Raw genomic sequence first — 15,700 nt, forward strand, 5'->3', positions numbered from 1 at the left:
CATGGGAGAAGTGCGGGAAGGGCTGCAGTACTTAAGCTGTTTTTGTAACGCTCAAAGGAGGAAAAGAGGTTTTGTGGTTTCCAAAAATTGCACCAAGGTAAAGCAGAGCTCTAACCGATGCAGGTGTGTTGTCAGGCGTTAGCAGTACTGCCCTCACTATGCGTTCATTGGACAGTAGCGCAACCCCAAGAAAAGGATGGTTGCTTGCAACCACGCGCGCCCAGCAGCCAGGAAGCTCCAGGCCCGGGTAGGCTTGCGGTGATCACTGTGGGGGGCGCCTGACCCAGCCCGCGCGGTGGCCAGTATTTTCTGCAAGTGCAGCTTCCGACGCCGAGTACCCTCTCTGCTTTCCTGAAACTCCCGAGGGGCTTTCAGACGCCTGCTTGGCTTTACCCAGAAGGCCGCGCGCCACACGTCTGAAAATTTGCATACGTGCCTCTCTGGGCGGGACCCGAGGGAGGCTTAGTACCGCGACCCGGTTAATTTGCATGCGCAACTCTGGGCGGGGCGGGGCAGTGATGGGCTCCTGTGGGTTGGGCTGCTTCTATCGCAGTGGAGTTTCGCCTCGGCGAGTTTCTGTAACCGGTTTTTCCGTGCCTAGCATCCTTTCCTGGCCAGCCAGCCCAGGCGTCCCAGTCATTAGGCGCCCCGGGCTGTGGGACCGCAGGGACCAGATATGCCAGCGCTACCTCTCTGCACCGCTGACGCCGTGCCTGTTTCCCGTTGCAGGTGGTTCTCCTGGGCATGGACATCCTGTCTGCGCTGGTGACGAGGCTGCAGGACCGGTTCAAGGCACAAATCGGCACCGGTAAGCCGAGAACAGCGGACTCCCAGCCTCCCCTCCCACTCCGGACTCACCCCACATCACTTTCCCCTCTAATCCTGAAATATTCCTTCCTGCTGTGATCTTTGCATATAAAATACTGCCAGTTGAGGACTTTATGCCAGATTAACCATCAGATTTGATGCCAGCCAGTACATGTTGTCCCCAGCCCTCCCTCTGAGAGGCAATTTTCTTTGAAAAGTCCTACCAAAAAAAAGGAACCAGTTGGCTTTTCCCACGGTTTATAGGTCACTAAACCAAGGTGTTTCGTGGTGGCAATGTAAACACTAAGCAGTTCTGTTTATTCTACTGTTTCTGTAGAGAATCTCTCCATTCCTCTTTCCTTTCTTCTTTCTGTTTTGTGTGGGCTCTGCGTGCCAGTCAAGGACTCTAACCACTGAGCCACAATGTTAGCTGGCATTTCCCAGTGGCATTCATCATCAGTGTTTGTCTTTTCCTTTTCTGTAGCTTTGGGTCAGTGTGCTCACTGAGAAAGATGGTGGGACCATATAAAAGCTTACTGCTAGGAATTTGGTGTTTGAACCGTTTTCCATTTCCCTCCTACATTAGCTGAATGTAGGAGAATTCTCATGGATTCTCACAAAAGGGAGGCCTATCAGGCTTGGGATAGCAATGGGGGGGCTGGGCTGGCCCATGCTGCAGTGTATAAATGTGGTGTGTGTCTTATGTGTACTATAAGTAAAGCATGTTGATCCCCTTTGCCCCCTGACAGGACCTGTTTAATGTTTTTTTTTGTTGTTGTTGTTGTTGTTGCTTGGTTTTTGTTTTTGTTTGGTTTTTTAAAGATTTATTTATTGTGTATGCAGTGTTCTGCCTACGTGTATGCTTGCAGACCACAAGAGGGCACCAGATCTCATTATGGATGGTTGTGAGCCACCATGTGGTTGTTGGGAATTGAACTCAGGACCCCTGGAAGAACAGCTAGTGCTCTTAACCACTGAGCCATCTCTCCAGCCCCTGTTTTGTTTTGTTTAACTTTTTAAATTTTTATTTTATGTGCATTGGTGTTTTGCCTGCATGTATGTCTGTGTGAGGGTGTCAGATCATCTGGAACTGGAGTTACAGACAGTTATGAGCTGCCATGCGGGTGCTGGGAATTGAACCCGGGTCCTCTGAAAGAGCATCCAGTGCTCCTAACCACCGAGCCATCTCTCTAGTCCCGTGTAATGTTTTTATTAGCACATGGTAATTATATAGCATTGCATTTTACACATTAGTGTATTTTGATCATATCCCCACTCTTACCGTCACCTGTCCGTCCCCCCTTCCTGCTGATGTCTTTCCTTTCCTACCCGATCCCTCTTCTGCTTTCATGTATTTTGTTTTGTTTTTTTCTCCCATGACCACTGAGTTTGATTAGGGTTGCTTACACAAGTGTAGGTGAAGGGTTGTTTTAGGGTAATGGGCCTTTATCCGCAGTGTGACTACTGATGAAAACGTCTCCCTCTCCCATCAACAATTAACTCAGGGAAGGATAGGTCCTTGAGAGTTCTCCTACTTTAAGTTCCTTCTTTCCCTCCCTTCCTCCCTCCCTCCCTTCTTCCACACTCGGTGCCATATAGCCTTGGCTGGCCTTGAACCTTCCACACAGCAAAGGATGACCTTATGACCTGATCCTCCTTCCTCCATGGCCCAAGTGCTAAGATTTTAGGCATGTAGTACTTACCCAGCTCTTTCCTTCCTTCAGGTTTCTTTTGGGTCACCCTTGCTTGCCAGGGCCTCTATTTAATATTTTGTCGGGTTCCACATATGTTGGGACTGGCTGGAGGGAAGCTGGGGTAGAGACAGTCCGCCCAAGCATGAGGTTCTGCCAATGTCTGTGGTTATGGAATGCACTTCGGCAAGGAGGGTGGTCTGACCAAGGATGGGTGACTTTGGAATAGCTACCCATGGAATAGGCTTTTAGAATTCCTTAATTAGGCCAGCTTCTTACAGATGAGCAGTGGCTGAGCTCAGATCCCTAGATCTGTTTTCATTTAATCATTTCCATTTTGGTTTCCAGTGTTGCCAAGTCTAATAGACAGACTGGGAGATGCTAAGGACTCCGTGAGGGAGCAAGACCAGACCCTGCTGCTAAAGATCATGGATCAAGCTGCTAACCCCCAGGTAGGACAAGAGAAGCATGCCTGTGTGCACAGACAGTGTTCATGCAACTCCCTGGGCTTATTTCTTTTAAGCTGATTGGTTAGAGATGGTCTTAGTTAGGTTTTCTGTTGCTTCAACAAAACACCATGACCAAAAAGCGAGTTGGGGAGGAAAGGGTTTATTCAGCTTACACTTCCACAGTACTGTTCATCATTGAAGGAAGTCAGGACAGGAACTCAAGCAGGCAGGGTCCTGGAGGCAGGAGATGATGCAGAGGTCATGGAGGAGTGCTGCTTACTGGCTTGCTTCTCACGGCTTGCTCTGTCTGCTTTCTTATAGAATCCAGGACCACCAGTCCAGGGATGGCCCCACCCACAATGGACTGGGTCCACCCCATCAATAACTAATTAAGTAAATGCCTTGTAGCTGGATCTTAGGGAGGCATTTTCTCAACTGAGGCTCTTTCCTCTCTGATGACTCTAGCTTGTGAAAATTTAACATAAAACTAGCCAGTATAGTGATAAACATTCTTATGGCCCACAGTCCCTCCTCATATGAGAGATTTAAATATATAACTAGAAAATGTATCATTCGAATAAATTAGTGGGCTGGACATTGGTATTGAGTGTTTGATTAATCTGTTAACGCCCTTTAGCTCATTTATGGGACTGGCTCTCCCTTTCTCCAGAAAGGGGCAGCTAGTGGTATCTGAGGAGCCAGTAGGCCTGGTCCCTATATGACACTTAGAGGCTTGCTAGAATGGATGGACCCAGCCCTGTCTCCCAGGGTCCCACGGATCATTGTTGGGGGATGCAGCAAGGCAGCCAGCAGCAGTTTCCCAGGGGAGTATTGGGTGAGCCTCGGTGAGGAGAGCTCTTCCAGACAGAAAGCAGTGTGTGTGCGTGCCTGCTGTCATTTGGGCTGTCCTGTTCTCAGTCATAAAAAGGGGTAGTTACACCTCCTCAGGAGTGTGGGGAGAATCCAGTAGTGTTACATAAGTGCACCTGCTTTTCACACTGTAACTGCACGTGTTTGATAAAATAGTTCCCTGTCCTGCTTGAGTGTGATTGTGAGAGGACCCTGGGGGCTGGTGGGAATGGGGCCAGTTTGGTTCCTGTGAAGAGGCTCTTATTCTGTGAAGGGCTGCGGAATTCTTACCCTCTGACCTGTTCCTTGTCACCTGCAGTACGTGTGGGACAGAATGCTCGGAGGCTTCAAACACAAGAACTTCCGCACGAGAGAGGGCATCTGCCTCTGCCTTATTGCAACACTCAATGCGTAAGTCGGGGGGGACCTGCAGACTGTGCGTGGCTCACGCTTTTTGTTGTTGTTGTTGTTTTGGTTTTTTTTGAGACAGGGTTTCTCTATGTAACAGCTCTATAGCTCTGGCTGTCCTGGAACTTGCTGTGTAGACCAGGCTGGCCTCACACTCACAGAGAGCCACCTGCCTCTGCCTCCCGAGTGCTGGGATTAAAGGCATAGGCCACTACCGCCCCAGCTTTTTTTTTTTTTTAAGATAGGGTCTCATGTAGTCCTCTGGTCTTGAACTTACTTTGTAATTGATTATATCTTGAACTTCTGATCCTCCTGCCTCCACTCTTTAAGAGCTGGGATAATTGGCACAGGCCAACATGTGTCCTGTTTATTTGGCTCTAGGGCTGCTAGAAGTGTCAAATATAATCTGAATTACATTTCCAGCCCCTTGGCTAAAGCTTTAAAAACAAAATAGAACAAAAGCCGCCACCACTGCCCTTTATTCTGAAGTAATTTATATCTACAGGTAGTTGTTAAGAAATGTACTGGGAAGTAGCATGGTCCCTCTCCCTGACCAGTGTAGGATTTCACATAGGATGGTGTGGCCTTCAGAACCCTGCAGGAGGTACGGGTGCTGCTCCCAGAGCTTGCCTACATTGCCACAGCTGCACACAGGCCTTGTATGTGTGTATGAGGCTCCCACCCACTGCCCTCCTGCCACGCACTTTATAGCCTGTGGCAGCCACTAATCTGGACTCTGTCTCTGTGATCTTGCCACTTCAAACTGTTACTCAAGTGGTGTCAAGCCTGTGTACCTTCCAGGCTTGCCATCTAGATTTCCACTTAGTTAAATTCCCAGAGCTTGCACTGTGTGCCACTGATGGTGATAGTCGGTTTGTTTCACTGCTGAGTGCAATCCTTTGGAATAGAACCTATGCTGGAGTATAGATTATATGGTATAGCATATATACTGTAGATGTAGTCCAGTTTATTTAGTCATTCATCCATTGAGGAAAATGTGGGTGACTTCAAGTTTGGGCCTCCCGGGAGGAAAATTGCTGGGGTATGTATGCAAATTTCTGCACAAGTGTGAATTTTTCAGTTCCTTCAGTAAGAGTACAGTGGAGGGGCTCTTTTCATTGTTTGTTCATTTATTCATTATCCTTGGGAGTTTTGCCTGCATGTCCTCCTGTGCACCACGTGAGTGCCTGGTGCCCTTGGAGGCTAGAAGCGGGTGTCAGATCCCCTGGAACTGGAGTAGAGATGATTGTGAGCCGCCATGTGGGTGCTGGTATAGAGTCCCTGCCTTCTGGAAGAGGAGCCAGGGCTTTTAACACTGATCCACTCCTGCACTCCCCACCCCATTTCTAGTTTGTAAAAGAAACTGCCGGCGTAATTTCTGGAGTTGTCTGTGCTGTTTTATGCAGCGTTCACAAAGGATGTCCGTGGCTTCAGCACTGCAGTGGTGGGAAGGCTGGAGAGATGCTGAGGTGATTAAGAGTACTTGCCTCTCTTCCAGAGGACCTGAGTTGGGTTCCCCGAGCCCACGTCAGGTGGCTCACAACTGCCTTAAATTTCATTTCAGGGGATATGAATCCTCTTCTGGCATGCACACAGACAGACATGCGCACAAATAAAAGCAGAAATAAACCCCAAAGAAAAGTGACAGGCTTGGGTTCCCCAGTAGAGCAGTGTGTGTTCAGATGCCTGCAGCCATCTTGTCAGTGGCAACATTAGCAGAATGTCTGAAGCCGCTCCAGAGATGACCCTGGAGAGTTTGGTTGGGGCCTCAGAGCTTGGCAGGACAGGAAGTGTGACCTGACACAGGAGAGCGAGGGTCTGAGGCAAGAGGGACAGCAGCAGGCCCTGTTGTAGTCTTCGGGGCCAGGTCATAGAGGGGCCTGAGCCCAGCAAATGGGCTCTGGAATGCTTTGGAGCCTCTTTGAGTAGATGGAGGGAACCTCGGTTTAAGGGGCTAATGCTGGGGGTGGAGAAGGGCAGATGTGGGCGCCGGCCTCTTTCTGCCCTTTGTTCTCACTCATGCCTTTCATTTCCAGCTCTGGGGCCCAGACGCTAACACTAAGCAAGATTGTGCCACATATATGTAACTTACTGGGAGATCCCAACAGCCAGGTGAGTGGAGAGACGGGCAGTCCGGGAAAATGCATTCTGGTGTTCTGTGCGTGCTGTGCACGTCAGGTGGGCGGGCAGACTTACCTCTGAGGAGCTCTGACTCTGATTCAAGAGATTAGCTATCCACTAGCATTTATAAACTATCGCAGCGGATGAGTGGCCGCTCTTCCTTCTCCTGTATGTTGGGCTGAGAAATCACAGTGATTTTTGTGTACCAAATCCTACTTTATAGTCTATCAGTTATAAACGGCCGCAGGGGCTGGAGAGATGGCTAAGAGTGTTGGTTGTTCTTGCAGAAGACTGGGTTCAATTCCCAGTACCCTCATGGTGGTTCACAACCATCTGTAACACTGTAGTGCACAGATACACAATCGAACAGACACTCATACACATAAAATAAAATCTCAAAAATTAAAAGAAGCCTAAAATGGCCACAGCAGTTCTTCAGGAAAATTTCAGTGCTTTTGCCTTGACCTCTCACCCTCAGGCCTTCGGCCTTGTTTCTGCGTCTTTTGTTTCCTGCAGAAGAAGTCCCGTGTGGAATGTCAGTGCCACTATGTGGTACCTACTTGAGGTTGTTTATCTCTTATTAAGCTGCTTACAGGCCAGTGATGGGGTGTTCATGGTGGACCTGTGGGTAGCCTTGGATCTGCACCAGAATAGTGTCCACTGAGTGCACTTTGATTGTGAGACGGAGCAGGCCAGACACACCATTTAGTGTGACAGCACTTATCACTTAACCGCCTGCTGTCTGGTTTGTGGAGAAGTCCAAACATCTACCCCAACAAGGCAGGCTCACAGAATAAGACAAGCTCACAGGACTAGGCGGGCTCCCAGGGAAGGCGGTCTCCCAGGGAAGGCTGGCACACAGGACTAGGTGGGGTAGATGCTAAGGGAAACTCAATTAGCGAGCGTATAGCACACGGTGTATTTCTGTAACTGGTGCGAACATCATCCTCCATATGTAGGAGAGACACTCACTGGCCCTACAGTGTGATAGCTGGCAGGACTCTTCAGGGCATCATCCTTCCTCACAGCAGAGGTGGCCTCGCTGTGCGTTAGTACTAGATGGTGCTTAAAGTAGCGATGCGGAAGGACCACCTCACCAACCCAGGACCCTCTGCTGTGTGCTGTGGGGGTAACATCAGCATTGCCCTGCTCAGAAGCTCACATCCCAAAGTAGAAATTTGAAAGTGATATTCTTGTTCCCTTTAAAGCCATTCAGATGAATCTCAGAGTTCTTGTTCTTTCCAGGTTTTCACTTCTGAAGTTGTCCACCAGGGGAACCTCCGTTAGCAAGCACATAGTATACAGCACCTAGAACTGCCTGAACTGTGGGACAGTTGGGGGCCGTCTATTCTTACATAGCACTGCTCCCTGATTCCACTTCCCTTGTTCAAGTCCAGAGTGGAAGTTAATGTGTGAAATGTCTCTAGGGTTTTGGGATGTTCCCCTTATTCGGGAGTAACTAGGGTTAAATATCACAGCAAAATCCCATATTCTGAACACATTAGTTCAGTTGTTTTTGTATTTGATATCAGAGAGAGCATTGAGTATCAATTTGAAGAGAATATATCAAACTTTGAGCTCTCTAAGTCAACCCAGAAAGCCTAGAGGACAGACATATCCTGGCTGTGCATGGCTGACCCTGGTGTTCCTCTTGCTCTTGAGCCTGCCTCCCTGTTAGGGCAGTAGTGTGGGTTTGCCTTTGAGTCTTCCTGCACATGCTTGGGAGGGTGATTGTTCTTAGTCTCTGGCATCACTGTTGGACATAACTTAGAGTCTCCTTAGCCTGAGGTGGACATTGTCATTTGCAGAGATCCCACACCTGCCACATCCAGTGGGTTTTTGAGAAACCCTTAGCTGTATTGTTTTATTTATTAGGTTTTCAGGACAGGGTTTCTCTGAGTGGCCCTGGCTGTCCTGGAACTCGCTCTGTAGACCAGACTGGCCTTGAACTCAGAGATCCGCCTGCCTCTGCCTCCTGAGTGCTGGAATTAAAGGCGTGCGCCACCACTGCCCAGCCAGCTGTATTGTTTTAAATAAGTGAAAATGATTTATTGTACTGGTGTCTTAGAGTGTCTTCACAATATTGGTATGGATATACTTTGCATATACCAAATCTTGGGAGTCCTGGTTAGATAACACACATACATTCATATGCTGAAAGACAGTGTTCATTATCCAAAGTCAGGCACCCCTGGGTTAATTTTCAGTAGTAGTAGCAGTGCAGCCTAAATGTGAAAGAAATGCCTTTAAGCGGGACTGTGTCTAACTGCTCTCTATATAACTGTTATCAAGACTGTATAAATTAAAAGAAAAAAAACTAGGAGGAAAAAACTACAGTGGCACATTCCCTGAGTCTCAGCACTTGTGAGGCAGAGATAGGTGGACCTCAGAGTTTAAGGCCAGCCTCATGTCCATGTGAGTTCCAGGTCAGCCAGGACTGCATAGTGAGACTCTATCTCCAAAATAGAAATTAGGAACACTTACTGCTCTTGCAGAGAACCTGAGTTCGGTTCCCAGCACTCACATGGCAGCTCACACCTGTCCATAACTTTAGTTCTGGCACACCCAAAATCCACACACACACACACACACACACACACACACACATATACACACACATATACATACATATATACATGCAAGGCAAAACACAAATACACGTAAACTTTAAAAATTAATAAAAATAAAATGAGTGAAACAATTTTTTAATCAAATGGAAAATATGAAATTGTATCAACAAACTATACCTCAAATTTCTGCCCAGAATCTGGTAGGCACTTGTACTATATGGCCCCCAGGCATGGCCTGTTACAGTGTTTTGATCCATAGGCCTTTAATAAGAAAATCCTTATTCCTTTTTTATGTTTTTGTTTATCTCCATTTCCCATCTTGTGAAAAATAAGGCCGGTACTTCAGGGTGACTTTTAGTTCCCTGTAGTAGACAGGATTTATAGGTTGGGGATTTGCTACTAAACACTGAAAACAATCCCCACAGCTACATCTGCCTTCAGATTCCTTTTCTTTCTTTGGCAGAGCTAGAGATTAAGGCTGAAACCACACATATGTAATGAACCTCCCCCTCCCTCCCAGCTCTAGCCCTGCCCCCACATCTGCCTTTGGAGTGATCTCTGCACGTAAAACACCCTGCACTTGGCATGCACACTGCACCTACAGGAATATATGCGCCACCCTGCCTCACTAATGCCAGTCACTTCAGCCATCCACTGTTCCACCATCGAGCTCCATGCCCAAAACTTTATGAAAAGATTAACTTTTATTTTTATTTATGTGTGTGCACATGTGAGTACGGGTGCCTGAGGAGTCCAAATAAGGCTGTTGGATCATATGATGCTGGGATTACAGGCAGTTGTGAGCTGCCTGACATGGGTGTTGGGATCTGAACTCAGGTCCTCTCTAAGAGCAGTACAGATTCTCAGCCATCTCTCCAGCCCCTGCTCCAAACCTTAATTAGAGGCCCTGTCCCTGCCTTGGGGCTTAGGGATTCAGCATTTGAGTGTTGGTGGATGTAGCATGAGATTTAAGAGAAGATGAGTGAGCTGTGATTTATTAGAGGAGGAGGTTCATACAGATCATGACCTGTCGTGCGACACCAGGTCACATAGGGTCGGGCTGGCGCCCATGTCCCTCCCTCCTTTATGGTACTGCCAACCCCCCGGTATGACACAAGTATGCAAGCCTGGCCTTTAGCTTAGACTTTTTGTCAACTAGCTCTTATAACTTAATTAACCTGCTTTTATTAATCTACATTTTCCCACATGGTTCAGTACCTCTCCTCTGTACCATATGTCCGACTTGTTCCATGTCTCATTGGCGTCTCCACGTTCCGAGATTTATCTCTTCTTCTCTCTACCTGGAAATCCCATCTGTCCTCTCCTGCCTAGCTATTGGCCATTCAGCTCTTTATTAAACCAGTCACAGTGACATATCTTCACACAGTGTAAACAAATACCCCACAACACCTTCATACTTTGGTTGACTTGCTGCAGAAGAAATCTAAAACTCCGTTGCATCCCTGTCACTTCCTGCCTGGACCTTATGCCATTCTGTATTGAAATTTATTGTTTTCTTTTTGTTTGCAAAATTGTAAACTCACAGAAAAGCCAGAAGAGCAGTCGAGCGAGCACTTGGGTCTGTCAGCTAGCCCTGGCAGATCTATTTCACACCTGCTTGTGCGTCACATACTTGAAGATGTGTATTTGTTCTCTGAACCTTTTGGAAATAACACTCGGATGTAATATTTTTACTCCAGAAGGTTCAGTGTTTCATATAACAGCAAAAGTATTTTCTCATATAACCACATGTTTTTTAAAAATAAACATATGTATCTGTAAAGAGCTCATTTGTGGGGGTCAAAGGGCACCTTGTGGAGACAGTTCTTTCCTTCTGCTTGGGATCTGGGGATCAAAGTCAGGCTTGGTTGGTAGCAAGCCACTCTCCCCACTGAGCAGTCTCAACGACCTCACATGCCATTTTTATACTATAGAAATTTAGCATCAGTACATTGATATTTAATGTGTACTCCATGAATTTTCTCCAAGAAAACACATCCGTCCCGTCCCTTCCTCCTTATTTCACTCCTATGTAGCAGGTCCTTGTGTCTGGCCAGATGATGCACTTGCAGTTCGTGAGGGCCCAAGTGCCTCCTGCCTTTGAGCAGCAGGGTCTTATTTGGATCCTGACCATCTGCCGCACTGGCAAAATCTGACTCTTCTGACGTGACTCCTCCCTCCCTCCTCCCCACCTTCTCTCTCTCTTTGTAGGTGCATGTGCGTGTGTGAGCATGCATGCACACATGCCTGTGTGTACGCATATGCCCATGGAGGCCAGAGGACAACTTAGATATTCTTCAGGCACTGTCCAACTTATTTTTTGAGATAGTCTCACTGCCCTAGAATTCAGTATGTAGGCTCTGTTAGATGGTCATTGAACCCCAGGATCCATCTGTCCCTGCTTTCCCGGTGCTGGGAGTATAAAGATGTGCCCACCTGGCTTTTTTTCACCGGGGTCCTTGTGCCTATACAGCCAGCACTTTACCCAACAGCTCTGTTCCTCTCTCTCTGCTCTGATCTTTGGTTTTGGACAGTGTTGACCACATCCTGCCTTCTGTTAAAAGTGGCATTTGTGTGCAGTGTTTCTTTGTTTTAGCATTGTAAATTCCTGAATGTAGGGCCCTTGTAGCAGGTTACTGCTCCTTTTTGTTTCTTGTTTTAATCTCCTTACACATGAAGCTGATGCTTTACATAATGTACTTATACAATATCTTAGTTACTAGAGACACCATGACCAAGGCCACTTATAAAAGAAAGAGTTTGTATAGGGATTACAGGTTCAGAAGGTTAGAGTCCATGACCATTATGGTGGGGAGCTTGGCAGCAGGCAGGCAGGCATGGCGTTAGAGCTGAAAGCTCGCATATTGTTTCACAAGTACGAGACAGAGAGAGCTAACTGGGACTGGACACCTCCTCCAACAAGGCCACACCTCTTCATTCGTCCCAAACAGTTCCACCAACTGGGGGCCATTCTCATTCAAACCACTACATATTTGATGCCTTCCTTGTAGCGTAGTTCATTGTTTTTTGTTTTTGTTTTTCATTTTGAAAATTCTGGTTTCCTGATCTTAAAGAATGGGGAGAACTTGGGGGTCTGTTTAAAAAGCTGAAGACTTTTTCTACAATTTGAATTTTCTATGATTTGGCATTGTTTTATGGGAGTGGAAACACCCACATGTGCCTTTTACATAGTCTGGCATGTACGGGGATTGTGTGCATGATTGCGCTGGTAGGCTGGTAAACTGGGGTGGCATATAGACTGTTAGATTCTGTCTGATTGAGCTGGGGAGTGACATGAAGACCTGTAAGATCTCTTCTCTTCTGTCTAGGTTAGAGATGCAGCAATAAACAGTCTGGTGGAGATTTACAGACATGTAGGCGAACGTGTGAGGGCAGACCTCAGTAAGAAAGGGCTGCCACAGTCCCGGTGAGTGCTCACTTTCTCCTTTTTCCACTTAAAATTTTATGTATGTATTTGTGTCTGTGTATGGGGGTCCTTGGGCCATGTCGTCTGTGGAGATCATAGGGCAACTTACGGGAACTAGTTCTCTCCTCGTGAGCACTGGGGATTGAACTCACGTCAGACTCGGCAGCAAGTGCCTTTACCTGCTGCCCCTTACAAATATGTTGTAAGCATTTATTGATTCTGTAAATGTTTGTGGGTCCTTTTCCTCCACCCCCTCCCCTGCTCCTTTTCAGGTTTCATCTCAGTTCATGCTCCTATCTTTGATGTGGTAATTTTATTCAAAGAATGCATGGTTGTGAGGCTGGTGGCTAGACGTCCTCTCCACACCAGACGTCAGTGGGAGCCTTTTATCTTATTCCCTCAAAAATAAGACTTGGGGGGCCGGGGAGACGACTCAGTAACATGCTTGCCTTGTGAGCATGGGTGCCTAGGTTTGAGCCTCAAAAGTCACTTTAAAAAGTTGCCTGTGGTGGCACGTGCTTGTAGTCTCAGCACCAGGGAGGTGGAGACTAGAAGATCGCTAGGGCTCCCTTCTCAGCTAGCCCAGCTGAACTGAAGAGCTCTAGGCCGTTGTGACTCTGTCTCAGAAAGGAAAGCGGTTGGCCCCCAAGGTTGGTCTCAGACTTTCACAGCTCCCTCCACGCACCCCCCTCACCTACCTCAGATACTCATGCCAACATCTGGCCTCATCCATACCTAAGTTACAGAACACTGTGACCAAGGCAACTTATAAAAGAAAGCATTTTATTGGGGCTTGTGGTTCTAGGAGGTTAGAGTTCGTGATCATCATGTTGAGGAGCGTAGCAGCAGGCAGGTAGGCATGGCGCTAGAGTAGTAGTTGAGGGCTTACATATGATCCATACCAGGCAGGCAGCACGCACGCACGCACGCACGCACGCACATGCACTTGCCATGGAGTGAGTCTTTGGAAAGGTCCAAGCCCACCCCCAGTGACACACATCCTCCAAGGCCACACTTTCTAATCCTTTCCAGACAACTGGGGACCAGGCATTCAAATATGTGAGCCCCTGGAGGCCATTCTCATTCAGACCACCACTTCTGTTCTGGGCCCCTGTGTGTGTGGAGCCATATCATAATGCAAAATGCATTTAGTCCAACTTCAGACAGCCACATAGTCTGTCGCAGGCTCAGTGCGGTTGAAAAGTCCAAAGTCTTTTCTAAGACTCAGACAATCTCTGAATTGTAAACCCCTGGAAAACCGAAAAGCTACTTAGATGCTTCTGTCATATGATGGCCCAGAATATGCATTAACATTCCAAAAGAGAGGAAGGGGGGAAATGAGGAAGTGCTGGCCCAAAGGAAGACAGAAAACCAGGAGAGTAAGCTCTGGTTCCTCTAGGCTTACTTCTAGTCTCAAAAGGCTTAGATGTCTCTTCCCTTCCAGCTTGTCTGACTGCAACACATTTCTCTCTCCTGGGCTGGTTCCACTCCCTGTTAGCAGCTCTCCTTGGCAGATATCACCTGGCTCTGGCATCTCCAACATCTTTAGGTCTCCAATGTAATCCGTGTTTCACTTTCACAGAGTCATACAGTCGCTTCTCTAGGCCTCCATGTGGGGACTCTACTGCCACAGGCCTGGTCTCAGCGGCTTTCCTTAATCACAGAGGAAGACTCCGTAACTCCTTCATGACTCTTAACACCAGATCCATGTGCCAAAGCTGTGAAGTTCTGCTGCCTTCCTGGGATGGAACCTGCCCCCACTCCTTGAATTACATTTGCATAAACCTTTGATTTGTTGTTGCACTTCAGGAATAGATCATTCTTTTAGGCCCTTTCCTCCACAGTTGGCAGGATGGGAGTTTCACCTTGAGTGAAACTCATTTCACTCCCTTTATTTTATTTCTTCTTACCTCTTTTGGCATCAACCACGGCTTTAACATTAAATTTCCCGGTGCTCTTTTTCTCTTCAAACGTGTGTTTTGTATTTTCTTTTTTCTTTTTTGTCCACTTGGTCTTTTTCATTGTAGATCTGCATAAGAGTGATTACTAATAGCTATACAACAGAGTCAACATGAGGCTGTCTTGAAATCTCCTCTGCCAATAAAATTAATCCAAAACTCTTCAGTTAAGCCTCAGGCAGATTTTTAGGACGGGGCAAAAAGCACATTCTTTGCCAAAATATCAGGAGAATTGTGTCTAGTTAACATTCTTCTATGAAACATCTTCATGAGCAGGCCCCCACAGTCCACATTTCAGGAGCCAGGCCCCCATAGTCCACAGTCCACATTTCAGGAGCCAGGCCCCCACAGTCCACATTTCAGGAGCCAGGCCTCCACAGTCCACATTTCAGGAGCCAGGCCCCCATAGTCCACAGTCCACATTTCAGGAGCCAGGCCCCCATAGTCCACAGTCCACATTTCAGGAGCCAGGCCCCCATAGTCCACAGTCCACATTTCAGGAGCCAGGCCCCCACAGTCCACAGTCCACATTTCAGGAGCCAGGCCTCCACAGTCCACATTTCAGGAGCCAGACCTCCACAGTCCACATTTCAGGAGCCAGGCCCCCATAGTCCACAGTCCACATTTCAGGAGCCAGGCCCCCACAGTCCACAGTCCACATTTCAGGAGCCAGGCCCCCACAGTCCACATTTCAGGAGCCAGGCCCCCACAGTCCACATTTCAGGAGCCAGGCCCCCACAGTCCACATTTCAGGAGCCAGGCCTCCACAGTCCACATTTCAGGAGCCAGGCCCCCATAGTCCACAGTCCACATTTCAGGAGCCAGGCCCCCATAGTCCACAGTCCACATTTCAGGAGCCAGGCCCCCACAGTCCACATTTCAGGAGCCAGGCCCCCATAGTCCACAGTCCACATTTCAGGAGCCAGGCCCCCACAGTCCACGTTGCTCTCAGCACTACTGTGTGTGAGTGACCCACTAAGCTCTGCTTACAGCATTCAACCACTTTCCTAGTCCAAAGTCTTCCACATCCCCTGCTCCCCTCCCCGCAGAAAATACCCAAACTCAGGGTGGTCAGGCCTGTCACAGCACTGGCCCACTCCCTGGTACCAGCGTCTGTGTTAGTTACTTTTCTGTTGCTGTGACAAAACACCATGAGTGCCTTAGAGTTTCTACCACTGAAGAGACACCATGACCATGGCAACTCTTACAAAAGAAAACATCTACCTTGCTGGCTTATAGTTCAGAGGTTTAGTCCATTATCATCATGGCAAGAAGCATGGTGGCATGCAGGCAGACGTGGTGCTGGAGAAGGAACTGAGGGTTCTACATCTGGATCAGCAGGCAGCAGGAAGAGAGAGTGACACTGGGCCTGACTTGAGCAGCCTACCCCCAGTGATACACTGTTTCTGTCAAGGCTGCA

The 15,700-nt window shown here is 47.8% G+C and overlaps 1 protein-coding gene and 1 non-coding gene across 2 annotated transcripts in view; one reads left to right on the forward strand and one right to left on the reverse strand.

Annotated features, from left to right (window-relative positions):
• Clasp1 (cytoplasmic linker associated protein 1) overlaps window positions 1-15,700 on the forward strand; it is a 236,065-nt gene that overhangs the window by 76,515 nt on the left and 143,850 nt on the right. The window contains 5 exon segments of the mRNA XM_052736724.1: window positions 730-808; window positions 2,847-2,950; window positions 4,116-4,207; window positions 6,241-6,316; window positions 12,225-12,322. Of these exon segments, the coding sequence (XP_052592684.1) occupies window positions 730-808; window positions 2,847-2,950; window positions 4,116-4,207; window positions 6,241-6,316; window positions 12,225-12,322 (449 nt within the window).
• On the reverse strand, window positions 77-201 carry LOC128110207 (U4atac minor spliceosomal RNA). The gene has a single exon (XR_008218162.1). It is a non-coding gene; the product is annotated as a U4atac minor spliceosomal RNA (small nuclear RNA).

The sequence above is a fragment of the Peromyscus californicus genome, unplaced genomic scaffold, assembly GCF_007827085.1.
Source record: "Peromyscus californicus insignis strain IS unplaced genomic scaffold, ASM782708v3 Scaffold_14__1_contigs__length_90479793_seg_2, whole genome shotgun sequence".
Taxonomy (NCBI): Eukaryota; Metazoa; Chordata; class Mammalia; order Rodentia; family Cricetidae; genus Peromyscus; species Peromyscus californicus.